This window comes from Amblyraja radiata, chromosome 1 (assembly GCF_010909765.2).
Source record: "Amblyraja radiata isolate CabotCenter1 chromosome 1, sAmbRad1.1.pri, whole genome shotgun sequence".
Lineage (NCBI taxonomy): Eukaryota > Metazoa > Chordata > Chondrichthyes > Rajiformes > Rajidae > Amblyraja > Amblyraja radiata.
In genome coordinates, this window is record NC_045956.1 from 62,031,169 (window position 1) to 62,048,004 (window position 16,836).

General features: G+C 45.9%; 1 protein-coding gene across 1 annotated transcript in view; it reads left to right on the plus strand.

The window, feature by feature from the left end:
- Positions 1–11,628, plus strand: part of LOC116974396 (microsomal triglyceride transfer protein) — a 48,417-nt gene extending 36,789 nt beyond the window's left edge. Inside the window, exons 14-18 of the mRNA XM_033022815.1 lie at positions 403–524; positions 1,405–1,632; positions 2,421–2,545; positions 6,603–6,773; positions 8,677–11,628. Coding sequence (XP_032878706.1) covers positions 403–524; positions 1,405–1,632; positions 2,421–2,545; positions 6,603–6,773; positions 8,677–8,842 — 812 coding nt within the window. The 3' untranslated portion in view covers positions 8,843–11,628. The remainder of the gene's footprint in view (positions 1–402; positions 525–1,404; positions 1,633–2,420; positions 2,546–6,602; positions 6,774–8,676) is intronic.
- Positions 11,629–16,836: the final 5,208 nt, after the last annotated feature.

The following is a 16,836-nucleotide window of genomic DNA, read 5'->3' on the forward strand; positions in this document are numbered from 1 at the left end:
AAGTTTGGAGGATGAGAATGTTTTAGTTGGCTTCTGGCCAGGCCAGGAAGAGGGAGATAAAGTCGACGGGCACAGGTTGGAGGCGAGTTAAAGTATGGTCAGAAGAATTCATCAGCAAATTGAGGTGATTCACTCGCACTGGACAACATCACAGCTCCTGTCTGTGCTGCATTAAATCCCACTCAAGAGTATTGGCAGGTTGGGATGTGAGGGCGAGAGGGTGGGACCCTTATGCTGTCACCCTTGGAGCAACCGCAAGAAAACTAAAGACAGAGTGAACCACTTAAGAGAAAATCCATTAGCATGGTATGGTATTGTGTTGCATGTCACATAACTGTACCATGCCAGTTTGCACATTGTCTGTGCAGTGGGATGATTCACCGGGGATTCCTTGTGTTTCAGAGGGCACTGACTCTACATCCACCTACAGCCTGGACATCTTGTACTCGGGCTCGGGCATCCTGAGAAAGAGCAACATGAACATTTTTGTCCTCAGCCAGGAATCACAACTGCACGCTACCCAGGTACGTGGAACTGCACGCTCTGATTCTCACTGGGTGGAGTTGTTCACCCATAATGGCTGGAACCCCTTGTGTTGACCAGGGGCAATGCAGCCCTCCCTCGGGGTGACCGTGGAACTGGCAGCCTTCACAGAGAACCTAGAACAGCACAGGACACCAAGTGGTGGAGTCCCTCAGCAGGTCAGGCAGCATCTGTGGAGAACATGGATAGGTGACGTTTCAGGTTGGGACCCTTCAGCAGACTGATTGTAGTGGGGGGGGGAGAAGAAAGCTGGAAAAGTGGAGAGGCAGGATAAAGAATGGCAAGTAATAGGTGGATATACACGGTGTGGGGGGCGGGGGGTTGATAAGCAGAAGGTTGGAACAAAGGGCAGGAAAAGGTGTGAGACAGGATTGAAGAGTTGCAGATTTTAATGCCAGAGAGGAAAGTGGCAGGGATGGAGGCGGAGGGGAGAAATAAGTGGGAGTCCAGGTGGGACATGGGAGGGAAAGGAGGGAGGGCTGTTTGGGGGAGAACGGGGGGGGGGGGGGGGGTAGGGTGTAGGGTTAGTTAGAGGTTCTCTAAAATTGGAGAATTCAACTACGCAAGTAGAATATGAGGTGCTGTTCCTTTAGTATATGTGTGGCCTCACTCTGGCAATGGAGGATGCCTGAGCCGCTGAATTCTCCAGCACTTTGTGTCCTTTTGTGTATTAAGCAGCATCGGCCATTATTTGTTTATACGTAGAACAGTACAGCACGGAAAGAGGCCCTTCGGCCCATAATGTTTGTGCTGAACATGATGCCAAGCTAGACTGAGTTCATACGATGATAAACTTTGTCTGCATTCCATTTAAACGGCGTGAGTTATCCAGTGCCAATTTACTGTGATTTTCTTCCCCAGGTTGTGATTGAAGCTCAGGGATTGGAGAGTTTAATAGCTGCCGCACCAGATGAAGGGGAGGAGAATCTCGAGTCCCTGGCCGGTATGTCTGCTGTGCTGTTTGATGTCCAGCTCAGGCCTGTCAACTTCTTTCGAGGCTACAGCGACTTAATGGCCAAGATGTTCACCACGACCGGCGAGCCAATGAGTGTGGTCAAAGGGCTCATTCTGCTCATCGATCATTCCCAGGTATCTGTCTGTCTCACAAAGTCTTTCATTTTAGGGCGACACAGTGGTGCGCCTGGTCGAGCTGCTGCCTCACAGCGTCAGAGTCTGAGATTCGATCCTCGCCTCAGGCACTGACTGTGTGGAGTTTGCATGTTCTCCCTGCGAGTGCATGGGTTTCCTTTGGGTGTCCCAATTTCCTCCCACATCTCAAAGATATGTGGGTTTGTAAGTAAATTGTCCTCTGTAAATTGCTCTGAGTGTGCAGGGAGTGGATGAAAGCTGGATAACATCGAACTAGTGTGAACAGGTGATCATTGGTGGGCCGAAGGGCCTGCTTCAAAGGTTCAAAGGTATTTTATTGTCACATGTACCAATTAAGGTACAGTGCAACTCAATTTACCATAGTCATACCAGAAATAGCAACAAGACACATAAAAGTCAACATAGACATCCACCACAGCGGATTCCCACATTCTCACTGTGATGGAAGACAATAAAGTCTAAACTTCTTTGTTCTTTATTCTTCCATGCTGTATCTCCAAACTAAACTAAAGTTCTGTTTTAATTATCGAGAAATATCCACAATACTTTTTTTTAATATAGTTATGGATGCGCCGGTTTCTTCCTACACTTCTAAGACGTGCAGGTTTCTAGATTAATTGGCTTTGGTAAAATTGTAAATTGTCCCTAGTGTGTAGGGTAGTGCACGGGGTGATCGCTGGTCGGCGTGGACTTGGTGAGCCGATGGGCCTGTCTTCACGCTGTGTCTCTAAAGTCTAAAGTAAAGTCTCAATTTATTTTTGTTTCAGGTCCTTCCATTACAGTCGGGACTGAGAGCAGCCGTGGATTTCCAAGGGGGTTTGGCCATTGATATCTCAGGTGGAATGGAGTTCAGCCTATGGTACCGAGAGTCTAAAACCACCGTCAGCAACAGGTATGAATGAGGCTTCACTCCTCAGTGGCCTGCTTTACATCAGGTGGTGCTTATTGGCGTAGTACAGGAACAGAAGGCAGTTGAGTGGCTCCCTCCAATCTGTTCCACCTTTTAAGCAGTTCACATCTAGGCTTTAGACTTTAGCGATAAAGCATGGAAACAGGCCCTTTGGCCCACCAGGACATTATGTTACAGTTGTACATGACATTGGTAAGGCTACACTTGGATTACTCTGTTCAGTTTTGGTCATCTATAAGAAGCATGACATTAAGCTGGAAAGAATGCAGAGAAGATTTACGAGGATGTTGCCAGGACTCGAGGGACTGAACTATAGGGAGAACTTGGGCAAGCTAGGACGTTATTCCTTTGAGCACAGGAGGCTGACGGGTGATCTTATAGAGGTATATAAAATCATGAGGGGAATAGATAGGATGAATGCATAGAGTCTGTTACCCAGGGCAGGGGAATCAAAAATGAGAGGACATCAGGGGAGTGGGACAAGATTTAATACAAATCTGAGGGACAACGTTTCCACACAGAGGGTGATGAGTATATGGAACGAGCTACCAGAAGAGGTAGTTGAGGCAGGTACTATTATATTATCTATTGAGCACTGTGTTTACAAGCCTGTTGTGCTGCTACTGCTGCAAGTAAGAATTCCATTGATTGAACACTTTGACAGGTACGTGGATAAGAATGATTCAGAGGGATATGAGCCAATTATCTGGCTGATCATCTAGAATTTTAGAATGCTATTTATTGTCATTCAAACCTAGGTTTGAACGAAATATCATTTCTACAGTTTTTTACATTACAAAACAATCCAAGACCCACACTTAACACAGTTTACATAAACATCCATCACAGTGAGTCTCCAACATCTCCTCACTGTGATGGAAGGCAAAGTCTTTATCTCTTCCCTTTGTTCCTTCTCCCGTGGTTCAGCAGTCCAACTGCAGTGTCGAGGCGAACTGGGACTCCGATGTTAAAGCCCCCGGCGGGCGATGGTAAGTCCTGAGGCCGTTTAAGCCACGCCGGGCGATGTTAGGCCCCGGCTCCATGTCCTTTAAACCCGCGGTTCCAGCAGGAGAAGTCGCCGTTGCGGAGCTCGGAAAAGCGGTCTCCCACCAGGGACCTGCGAGCTCCCGATGTTCCCGTCCACCGGATCTGCGGCCGGTGCCTCCGAACTCCAAAGTCGGGTCGCAGCCGCACGCCACCACAGCTCTTCCCGCTCCGAAGTTGGCCAGCTCCGCGATCTCAGTTCCGCAGGCTCTGCAACTGGAGCCCCCAGGTTAGTCCCGGCCGGAGGTCGCCGCCGGCTCCACGATGTTAGGCCCAACGACATCTGAGACCCGACAGGGAACAGTCGGGTCCCCGCACAGGGAAGAGATTTAAAACGGTTTCCCCCACAGCACCCCCACCACCCCCCACATATACACAGCTAAAAAAAAATAATAAAAACTAACTCAAGACATACATTTAACAAGACAAAAATAAAAAAAGACAGACGACTGTAATCGAGCCGCTGCCGTTAGGCGCCGCCACTCCCACCGATCTACCTCTGCCTAACTCGGTTTTATTACCTAAAGACAATCTATTAAACTCACCGATGAAATTTACATTTAACTCCCACTGCCCTTGTGTTAGAGAGGTTCCCAACATCATCCCCAAATGACATTGCTCTCATTTTGAGCATCTACGTCCTGTTCTATGCAGACTCCGCACCACCAGAGGAAATGTTATATCTGGTGGATCAAATAATTATTTTTTTATGTACTCAGACGAATGCCGGTTTAGTTTATCCAACTTGTTCTCATAATCTAACCCTGTGGAACATAGAACATGGAACAGTGCAGCACGAACACTCGTTTGTTCTTGGTGTGTATGCTTGCTTGGTGAGACAGGGAACTGATGCATTTTAAACCAGCTGTACAATGGTTGCTACGTACTATCAGTGTTTCTCAGTTTACTTTCCATCAGAGTCTGCACTGGTGTCAGTCTAACTTACGAGGGATGTAATGCAGCACAAACAGGAGGGCCGCTGGAGGTACTCAGCAGGTCGGACAGCAACTGCGGAGGGAAGTGGACAGTCAATGTTTTGGGACAAGACCCTTCATTCAGGATGAAAGAGCAGGGGGGACGTAGCCAGGACAAAGGGGTGAAGAGAGAGATGGTGCAAGAACAAACAAGCGAGAGGTGAAGAGGAGATTGATTGGCAGAGAACGGTGAGGTGCGGGAGGAAAGGGTGGAGATAGCTCCTCACCTTTCTCTGCCAATCAATCTCCTCTTCACCTGTATCCACCTATCGCTTTTTTGTTCTTGCACCATCTCTCTCTTCACCCCTTACTGATGTACAAAGACACCCAGGTCCCATTGCACCCCCCCTTTTCCTAATCCGACACCATTCAGATAATAATCTGCCTTCTTACAATGCGGTTGGTTATAATGCCAGCACTCTCTTTGACTAGAGATGAGCTTCAGACCAGCGTCCCCATTGCTAAGACCAAACTCATTTCCACAACCGGGAGTTCCTCTGCCCATCTGCTGAAACCATCCTTGATGTTGTTATCCCTGGCCACTGTAACGTTCTCCTCTTCAGCTTTTCTTCAATCTGCAATCCTTCACTAATTTAATTCAAACTCCACCGGTCAGTTTCCAACCTCACTCAAATCCCACTTACCATTGAGCGCCATGTTTGCAAAATTGCAAAGCCAATTTCAACATCCCATGCTCATTTGCAACCCCCTCCATGGTTCTACCTCTTTCTACCATCCTGCTATTCTTTATACATCAGGAATCACCTCTTCACTCAGAAACATGAGAAGCATCGATGTTAACATGAAAGAACAAGAAGACAATACAATACAGTACAATACAATTTATTTGTTGTCATTTGAACCAGAGGTTCAAACTAAATTTGGTTTCTGCAGTCATATAAACAAGAAGAAGAACCAAGACACAACACAATTTACACGAACATCCATCACAGTGAATCTCCTCCTCACTGTGATGGAAGGCAAAGTCTTATCTCTCCCCTGCACTCCTCGTTCTCCTCCCGATGTCAGAGTCAAAGCCCACGGCGGGCGATGGTAAATAAGTCCCGCGGCAATTATAAAGCCGCGCCGGGTGATGCAAGGCCCTGCTCCGGGTCTTGGTGTTGGAGCCCCCGGCGTGCGCTAACAAGTCCCGCGGCCATTTAAAGCCGCGCCGGGCGATGTAAGGCCCCGCACCAGGTCATCCTCAACCCCGCAACTCGGGCGGGAGAAGTCGCCGTTGCGGAAGCCCCGAAAAGCGGTCTCCCAGCAGAGACACGCGGGCTCCCGGAGTCACCGTCCACCGGGCCGGCGGCTGGAGCCCCCAAATCTCCTGGGTCGGGCCGCAGCAGCGCACCACCAACGCTCCTCCCGCTCCGAACTCGGCCAGCTCCACGATGGTGTGTAAGTCCGCAGCTCCGCGACTAAAGCCCCAGGTCGTTCTGGTTGGAGGCCGCTCCACGGTGCTCGGCCCCAACAACAACGGAGACCCGACAGAGAAAAGGTCGGGTTCTCCGTGCAGGGGAAAGATTTTAAAAAGTTTCCCCATCCCCACCCCATCACCCCCCGCCCCCCACACACATACCCAGTTTAAAAAAAAATAAAAACTACATATAAACGAGACAAAAAGTTAAAAAACGACAGACGGACTGCAGAGGCCGCTGCGACGTGAGTCGCGCCGCCCACCCGAAAATCATTTTAGAATAGAGATGAGGAGGAATTTCTTTAGCTAGAGGGTTTGTGAATCTTTCATTGGGAATTTTTAAAACGGAGATTGACAGGTTCTTGATTAGTAAGGGCATCAAAGATTGTGGGAAGAAAGCAGGAGAACATGGTTGAGGGAGAAAAATAGATCAGCCATAATCGAATAGTAGAGCAGAATTGATGGGCCAAATGGCCTAATTCAGCACCCATGTCTAATGATCTTATGAATTTAGCATAAAGTATAAATGAATAAGATGTTAATGAGCATAATGTTCCATTGTTCACTGTAGTAACTTTGATTTTTTCTATTTTCTCTCTAGGGGTGCAATGGTTCTAGTTGGCAACGTCACGGTGGACTCATTGTTTGTGCGGAGCGGGCTGGAAGTGAGTGTGGAAACGGAGGCTTTGCTCGATTTCGTCTCCACGGTGAAGTTCTCTGAGTACCCGTTCCTTGTCTGTATGCAGATGGTCAAAGATCAGTTTCCTTTCAGGTGAGAAGCAATTCCATTTTGTCAATGAATGAATGAAGAGGAATGTTTTAAAGTTACAAAGAGGTTCAGTTGGTTAGCTCGAGGGAAAACTGTCTTTAAACTTGTTGATGGGACTGGAGCTACAAACTTAAAATCAAGTAAATCCAACAGCGAATGCATAAGAAATTCCTTTCCAGCAGTTTAGGTTTATTCCTGTCACGTGTACCGAGATACTGTGAAAAGCTTTGTTTTTGTATGAAAACAGATAATACAATATATAAATACAATCACGCCAAACTCAAAGACGACACTGTGGCGTGGCGGTAGATTTGCTGCCTTACAGTACCGGAAAGCCGTGTTCAATCCTAGCTAAGGGTGCTTTCTGTATGGAGTTTGTACGTTCTCCCTGGGACTGCGTGGGTTTTCTCCGGGTGCTCCGGTTTCCTCCCACACTCCAAACACCGACAAGTTTGTAGGTTAATTGGCTTCTGTAAATTGTAAAGTGTGTAGGATAGTGCAAGTGTATGGGGTCATCGTTGGTCGGCGCGGACTCAGTGGGACGAAGGGCCTGTTTCCACAGTATATCTCTCAAATCTAAAGTAAAGTACAATAAGTATGGCAAAGGGGAAGATATGGAGTGCAGAATATAGTTCTCAGCGTTGTAGTGCACCAGTTCCATAAACAAAGTCTAATATTCACAATGGGGTAGAGGTGAATTGGACTGTACTCTAGCTTATGGAAGAAAGGTTCTGAAGCCTGATAACAGAGGGGAAGAAGCTGTTACCGAGTCTGGTTCTGGTTGATTGGTAACACAAGCATGGAGTAGTTGGGCTCAATTGCATACTTCTGTGCTGGTGATGGTGTTAAATCAGTAACGCGTTGTGACAGGGAGTTAATTTGGTGATTATAAGTGGTTGACGCACATTTACATTGACTTCTCCATGAAACCTGTAGAGGAGGCCCTCCTTTGTGTGCCATTTACTGCCAGTGGTAAATTCGATCGTAATGTGATTCAAGAACCTTACAACAGTCCAGGATTTTTTGAGTAAAACAGACAATACTGAAAGCAGTCAGTAGGTCAGATGGCATCTGGGTGAAAGAGTTACAGTTTCTGTTTGGTAATCTTTCATTATCTGTGTCGGATGATCAGCCATGATCATATTGAATGGCGGTGCAGGCTCGAAGGGCCGAATGGCCTACTCCTGCACCTATTTTCTATGTTTCTATGTTTCTAAGAGGTCTTTAGGTACGCTGACAGGGTTGAAGTTGGGAGGTTATGCTACAGTTGTACAAGATGGTAAGTTTGGTGAGTTTTGGTCATCCTGCTATTGGAACGATTTAAATAAGCAGGAAAAGGTGCAGAGAACATTTATAGGGGTGCTGCCAGGGCTCAAGGAGTTGAGCTACAGGGAGAAGTTGGACAGATATGACTTTATTCCTTGGCATGCAGGAGGCTGAGTTGTGATCTTATAGTGGTGTACAAAATCATGAGGGGAATAGATGGGGTCATTGCACAGACTCTTCCCCCCCAGAGTAGTGGAATAACGAACTAGAGGGCATAGGTGTAAGTGAGAGGAGCAAGATTTAACAAGAACTTTTCATTCAGAGGGGGGTGGGTATATGGAACAAGTTGCCAGAGGAGGTAGTTGAGGCAGGTATTATAACAATATTTAAGACATTTGGACAAGTACATGGTTAGGAAAAGTTTAGAAGATATGGGCCAAACTTGAGCATATTTGACCAGCTTAGATGGAGTACCTTGGTTGGCATGGACGAGTTGGGCCAAAGGGCCTGTTTCAATGCTGTATGGCTCTTTTAGAATTCCAGAATACACGTCTTGATTGAATGTTTTGAAGCAAGCGGGTGTTGACTTCTGCAATATGGACGCCAGGGAACTCTGCTAAAGAACTTTTGACTTTTACAGGCAATTTGTGACCAAGTATGAAAGCTTATCATCAGGAAAATCCTACACCTCTCGGAAAGGCAGGAAATCGGTGGTACCTGGATCAGAATTCCCTCTCCACCAGGAAAACTCAGACATGTGCAGAAGGGTGTTTGCAATGGAGTCGGACTCGTCAGAATGGTTCTGAGATGTGATTTATGAGAAGGGGGATGGATGGGGGGGGGGGGGCGGGGGAGATAAAAGGAAGCTTTCTGTCACTCAACACAGATGCTGCAGAGGGAAGATACAGAAATAAAACTAAACCAGAGATTAGAGGAAGCTGGCATCAGATGCCCAGTAACTAGGGGAGTCATTCAAAATGTGAAAAGTGGTCTCTCTGTCTGCCTGTCTGTTGCAGCGATTTTTTAAGCCCTTATGAATGAATAATTTTAATCAAAGCTGACGGTAGGAAACAGTCAAAACAAGAAACATTTGCATTTTTATTGCGCATTTCGTATCTCATTCACAGAATCCCAAAGTGGTTTGCAATGAATCCTTGTAATGTAGGTAACACAGCAGCCAATTTGTCCATAGCAAGTTCCCACAAACAAGCACTGAGGTAACACCGTGATAGCCTGCTTTAGTAATGTTGAAGGCGAGGTATAGCTGGTAGAGCTGGTCACAGCGCCAAAGACCCGGGTCAATCGTTACCTTGGATGCTATCTGTGTTGAGATTGCATGTTCTCCCTGTGACCAACTGGGTTTCCTCCCTCATCCCAAAGACGGGTGGGTTTGTAGGTTAATTGGCCTCTAAAATTGTCTCTAGAAGTGGATGAAAATAGAATAACATAGACCTAGTGTGAACAGAGCCATTCAGCAATACGTTAATACAGGCAGCTAGAGAGATAGGAAACAAGTGAGGGAAGGGCAAAAGCTGAAATATGCAGTTCAAATCTTGCTGAAACAAGGAGAATGTTGGACATAGAAACACAAAGAACTGCAGATGCTGGAACCATGAGCATAACACAAAGTGATGGAGGAACTCAGCGAGTCAGGCAGCATCTGTGGAGGGCTACGTTTTAGGTCGGGACCCTTCAGTCTGATTTTCAGATGCCATTTTTGTTCTGGACCCTACTTCGGATTGAATCGTCTGAGGAAGGATCCCGACCCAAAATGTCGTCTGTCCATTCCCTCTACAGGCCTGCTGAGTTCCTCCTGAACCTTTTGTTTGCCAGAAATGATGTTTAATTAGTTTTAGTGGAACCCTTTCTGGACCATGGAATCGTGAACACATGGTACAGAAGGAACACACCAGCTTACACATGCTGAATGAGTGATGTGTCTTCCAGAGCAACTGGCTTCCATTCCATCTTTTGGGCTGGTTTCACAACTCTGGGAACTGTGTAGCGTTGATCCAGAGTCTTTTGCAAAGGGTGAACACTGCCAAGAAAGGAAGGTCTTCCCTTCTACTAAAGAGTCTGAAGAAGAGTCCCGGACAGAAACTAGTTGTGTCCATTCCTTCCACAAACCTGTTGAGTTCCTCCAGCACTTTGGGTTCTGCTCAAGATTCCAGCACCTGCAGTTCCTGGTGTCTCCTCCCACACCTGTCCACCTGAAGTTGAGTACGGGCATGTGTCCAGCCGGAGGCCATGGCCTAGGGTCAGTCAACTGGACAAATGCCCAGGATCCAGGGAGTGTGTTACTGAACGATGGGCAGCAACAGGGCGACACAGTGGCGCAGCGGTAGAGTTGCTGCCTTATGGCACCAGTGACACGGGTTCGATCCTGACTACGGGTGCTGCCTGTGGGGAGTTTATCCTTTTTTCCTGTGTCCGCATGGGTCTTCTCTGGGTATTCCGGTTGCCTCCCACATTCCAAACACACGCAGGTTTCATTTGCTTCTGTAAATTGTCCCAAATATGTTGGATAGAACTAGTGTACATGGTGATTAATAGTGATGACATGGACTCGGTGGGCTGAACAGCTTGTTTCCGCGCTGTATCTCTAACACCAGTCGGGTAGTGAGGTGAACTCTTTCAGACTCTCTCCAGCCACGTGCAGCACAGCATTATGGATGATGACTCTGGGTTTCTCTTTGGATGGAAAGGGTCTCTGAGCCATGGTAATCAGGATCCAACATAGACAAAGATTTAAATAGAGAATTAACTCACCATAAATACGTACCTCCCTGCAAGACACAAAGTGCTGAAGAAACTCAGCTGGCCAGGCAGCATCTATGCAGGGAGTGGACAGATGACGTTTCAAGTCGAGACCCTTCTTCAGAGGAGAATCTTCTTATAACTCCCAGGCTGACGTTTAGAATTATTTTTCAATTTGGATGACTTCACTTTCCCTTCAAGGCTGTACGTGTTAATTTAATACCTTTGTGATGTTTACTTTTTTATTGTGTATTTAAAGTTTTATTTTATGTAGGTGGAAATTGAACGGCTTCCAGTTCAGGGGTTAAAACTGTTGTAAATTCAGACATAGGCAATTATGTAATTGAAAATAAAATAAGTCGGGGAAAGAGCATGGTTTGTACAGAGAGGTAATTTGACAGCAATATTTGGGCTCTTGTACTATAGCAATGTGAAAAGTGTTGTTTACAATCGTCCTGTGACATTTAGTGGAATGTCCTTTTTTAAAAGATCACAGCTGTGAGTGTGTGCTTTCTGAGCCAGTTCCTGCAAACATTTCCTCACGAAGACACAGAACCGACACAACCAGCCATTTGGGCATCTGGTTTGATGTGGCTAATAGTGGCCAGGTATATTCACATAACCTCCAAGCTCTCACCTCTGACCCACCACCCACAGCCAAACAGGAAACAGCAGGCTCTCTGTTATCCAATTGGGTGATTCTCAATCATGCAGCCCATCATCAATATTTTTATAATGAATAATAAAAAGAAATCAATGAAAATAAGAATAATGCTTGTCTGTTCTCTGTATGTTTTCTGTCCCAATGGAGGCCTGTAAATAAATCTTTAGACTACAAACTATTTACCTCAATCATTTGCAAAAGACTGGAGACATTTGTACCAGATCTGATTAATGAAGACCAAACTGGATTTATTCGGGGGCGTCAAACACAGGATAATATTAGAAGAACCCTCCACATTGTGGATAATGCTCAAAAAAAGGATACAAATATGGTCCTGGTCAGTTTAGATGCAGAAAAAGCCTTTGATAGTGTTAGTTGGGTATTTTTATATGTACTGAGGAGATTTAGTTTCAATGAAGATGCAATTCGGTGTATTAAAACAATATATCAGGAGCCTCCAGCTAGGATTAAGGTAAATGGAAACATATCAAAAAGGATCCAGTTAGAGAGGGGCACAAGGCAAGGATGCTGTCTTTCTCCTACTCTCTTTGTTTTGTATATTGAACCCTTAGCACAAGCAATAAGGCAGAGAGGAGACCTGCAGGGGGTCAAAATAGGGGGGAAAGAACATATAATTGGTCTTTTCGCTGATGATATCATTATTTTTCTTGAACAACCAGATATATGTCTCCCAAATCTAATGAACCTATTTGAAACATATGGATACTACTCAGGGTATAAACTGAATATAACAAAAACACAAATTCTTTCATTCAATTATTCTCCATCCCAACAAATCAGAGATGCATATAATCTGAAATGGAATTCTAAAACGATGCAGTATCTTGGTGTAACTATAACCAAAACACTTTCCAACTTGTTTGAAACTAATTATAACAAAATTGAAGAAAACATCAAAAAGGCTGTTGAAAGGTGGTCGACCCTTCCTCTAGACTTCAGTGCCAGAATACAAACGGTAAAAATGAATATCCTACCTAAACTACTATATTTATTCCAATCTCTCCCAATTAATGTCCCCCGGGATAAATTCATAGCCTGGGATAAAATGATCTCTAGATTCATTTGGAATAGCAAAAAACCAAGAATAAAACTAACAACACTTCAACTGCCGAAAAGCAAGGGTGGAATGGCTTTACCAAATCTGAGGAAATACTTTTATGCAGCTCAACTCAGACCTCTGGCTTGTTGGTGTAGACCTGATTATGAATCTCGATGGAAAGAAATGGAAAGGGAGATACAGGGTTACCAGATCCAGATTTTGGTGGGAGACAAATATCTGAGAGGGGCTTTGAGACATGCTATGGATCCAATAGTAGCATTTACGTTAGAAATATGGAATGTTATAGTGGAAAAATACAATTTAAAAAGAGGGGTTCACGCATTGAAGTGGTTCGCATATGACTCAAAGTTTAAACCAGGGGTGTATGATTCAAGATTCAAAGAATGGGCACAAAAAGGCATAACGGCAATGTATACAGTTTCAGAAAATGGCGAGTTTATGAGCTTCCAAGATTTAAAGTCAAAGTATTTTCTCGAAAATAAAGATTTTTTTAGATACCTGCAATTAAGAGACTACTTTACAAAAGAGATAAGGCCAAAACTAGATGAAACTTCAAATAATGTGATCAAGGTGATTGTGGATGCATACAAACAGAAGGGGTCTCGGGTCATCTCTGCTTTCTACCAAGCTCTGGTGGGAAGCGGGGGAGAATCAACGCTCTACATAAAAACAAAATGGGAAGCAGAATTAAAGATTCAAATAACAGAAGAAGAATGGTATCAAATGTGTGAAACACAATGTTCATCCACAAGCTCACTAGTATGGAGAGAATTTTGCTGGAAGAATCTATCTCGCTTTTTTATAACACCCAAAATAAAAAGCAGACAACTTGCTGTCCAACAACACTGTTGGAGGCTGTGTGGGAGTACGGAGGCAGACCACTCGCATATTTTCTGGAACTTTGTAAAGATAAGGTCATACTGGGAAACTGTTAATGCAGCTGTAAAAAATATCTTGGGGTATAAAATCCCAAATACCTGCCCTGTGATGTATCTGGGGCGTATTAAAGATATTGTAAAAATAGAAGATACATATTTGATTAAAGTTTTGCTTGCAGCAAGTAAGAAGGCCATTACCAGGCAGTGGCTTAATGAAAAAAGTCCAAAACAGGAACAGTGGTTAGAAAGTGTGCGAGACATCTTTAATATGGAGAAATTGACATATTCCTTGAGAGTCAAGGAGAATACATTTGAGACGATCTGGGAAAAATGGTCCGTTTATTTGAGTCATGACACAAATTAGATAAATGCCGCGAGATATGGGAAGATTGCGTTATATAGAACTAGATGGTATGTTTGTATGAATATTGAATTATTTCCAGATAACTAATCAATGTAATGTTTTTTCTTTTTTTAATTTGGTAAGTGAACCACACGGTCTTATTCCAATTTTTTTATTTATTTACTTTTTTTTCCCAACCAATTTACTTTTTTTTAAATTTTGATTGCTGTTTTTCTTACTTTGTTTTATTTATGGTGATGGTGTTGCACTGGTTTGTATATCTATCTATCTAATATATAAAACTGTGTGCCTGCCGGCGTCCTTCCGTCCGGCTGCCGGCTGCCTTTCTTCCTTTGATTCCTTGCTACGCCGAAACCAGACGCAGAATCGCCGACATCTTTTCCATTTCGGTAGAGATTTCACTTTTCTTTCTAAGTATCCGCACCTCATTACATTTCGTCGTGTTTATGTACACATTTTTAATCAAATCCTTCTCCCCAACCCCCCCCCAATATTTCAAAAATAAACTGGCTACTCACCCATAGAAGCAGCCCCAGCCCCAGCCCCTGCTGAACGTTCCATCGTGTGATGTCACAATGCCCGATGCTCACAGATGTCCAATCGGAATGGATTCATTTACATATGCCTTTGCAGGAGCCCCAGCACCTGGTGAACGTTCCATCGTGTGATGTCACAATGCCCAATGCTCAAAGACATTCTTGCCATAGAGGGAGTACAGAGAATGTTCACCAGACTGATTCCTGGGATGTCAGGACTTTCATATGAAGAAAGACTGGATAGACTCGGCTTGTACACGCTAGAATTTAGAAGATTGAGGGCGGATCTTATAGAAACGTACAAAATTCTTAAGGGGTTGGACAGGCTAGATGCAGGAAGATTGTTCCAGATGTTGGGGAAGTCCAGAACAAGGGGTCACAGTTTAAAGATAAGGGGGAAATCCTTTAGGACAGAGATGAGAAAACATTTTTCACACAGAGAGTGGTGAATCTCTGGAATTCTCTGCCACAGAAGGTAGTTGAGGCCAGTTCATTGGCTATATTTAAGAGGGAGTTAAATGTGGCCCTTGTGGCTACAGGGAACAGGGGGTATGGAGAGAAGGCAGGTACAGGATACTGAGTTGGATGAGTAAGCCATGATCATATTGAATGGTGGATGCAGGCTCGAAGGGCCGAATGGCCTACTCCTGCACTAATTTCTTGTTCCCTACTCCTCCCCTTCCCAACCTCCCCTCTCTCCCCCACCCTCCTTCCCTCTCTACCCCACCCACCTCCCTTCCCTCCTCTCCCCCCGACCCCTTCCACTCTGTCCCTCTTCACCACTGCCCCCTACCCTCCCTCCCCACTCTTCCACGTCTCTCCCTTAACCCCACCCCTCTCCTTCTCCCCCCCCTCCCTCCTCTTCCCCTCTCTCCCCACCAGCCTTCCCCTACCACTCTGTCCTCTTCCACACTTCCCGCTAAGGCAGCTCCCCTACCCCTCCTTCCCTCCTCCCCACTGTTCCACCTGTCTCTCCTCCCCCTCTCCCTCTCCTCACCCCTCTCCCTCTCCCATCCCTCTCTCCCCCACCCCCCTTCCCTCTCTACCCCACCCCCTTCCCTCTCTCCCCCCCGCCCCCTTCCCCTCTACCCCTCTGTCCCTCTTCCATCACTCCCCCTACCCCTCTCCTCCTCCCTCTCCACTCTTCCACTTCTCTCCCCCCTTCCCCCTCCACCTCTCCTCCCCACTCTTCCCCTCTCTCACCCCCACCCTCCCCTCCTCCTCCTCCCCTCCCCTCCCATCACCCCCCTCCCCCACATCTCTCTCCCCATCCCCCTCTCTCACCCCCTACCCCGCTCTCCTTTCCCTCCCAAATCTGTCCCGTTTCCTCCTCCTCCTCTCCCCTCCCTCCCCTTTTCTCATACTCCCCTCTCCCCACCCCTTCGCCCTCTCCCCCTCTACCCCCACCTGTGTGTTTGGGGGGTGGTTAGTGTGAGTGTGATGCCGCTGCCCTCCCCACCCCGCAAACGCCGTTGGGGAAACAGACCCAACGGGTCTGCACTTGGTCTAGTTATATATTAAAACTGTGTGCCTGCCGCCGTCCGTCCGTTCGGCTGCCGGCTGCCTTTCTTCCTTTGATTCCTTGCTACGCCGAAACCAGACGCAGAATCGCCGACATCTTTTCCATTTCGGTAGAGATTTCACTTTTCTTTCTAAGTATCCGCTCCTCATTACATTTCGTCGTGTTTAAGTACACATTTTTAATCAAATCCTTCTCCCCCCCCCCCAATATTTCAAAAATAAACTGGCTTCTCACCCATAGAAGCAGCACCAGCCCCAGCCCCTGGTGAACGTTCCATCGTGTGATGTCACAATGCCCGATGCTCACAGATGTCCAATCGGAATGGATCCATTTACATATGCCTTTGCAGGAGCCCCAGCCCATGGTGAACGTTCCAGTGTGTGATGTCACAATGCCCAATGTTCACATATGTCCAATCGGAATGGATTCATTTACATATGCCTTTGCAGGAGCACAAGCACTTGGTGAACGTTCCATCGTGTGATGTCACAATGCCCAATGCTCAAAGGCATTGTTGCCATAGAGGGAGTACAGAGAAGGTTCACCAGACTGATTCCTGGGATGTCAGGACTTTCATATGAAGAAAGACTGGATAGACTCGGCTTGTACACGCTAGAATTTAGAAGATTGAGGGCGGATCTTATAGAAACGTACAAAATTCTTAAGGGGTTGGACAGGCTAGATGCAGGAAGATTGTTCCAGATGTTGGGGAAGTCCAGAACAAGGGGTCACAGTTTAAAGATAAGGGGGAAATCCTTTAGGACAGAGATGAGAAAAATATTTTTCACACAGAGAGTGGTGAATCTCTGGAATTCTCTGCCACAGAAGGTAGTTGAGGCCAGTTAATTGGCTATATTTAAGAGGGAGTTAGATGTGGCCCTTGTGGCTAAAGGGATCAGGGGGTATGGAGAGAAGGCAGGTACAGGATACTGAGTTGGATGATCAGCCATGATCATATTGAATGGTGGTGCATGCTCTAAGGGCCGAATGGCCTACTC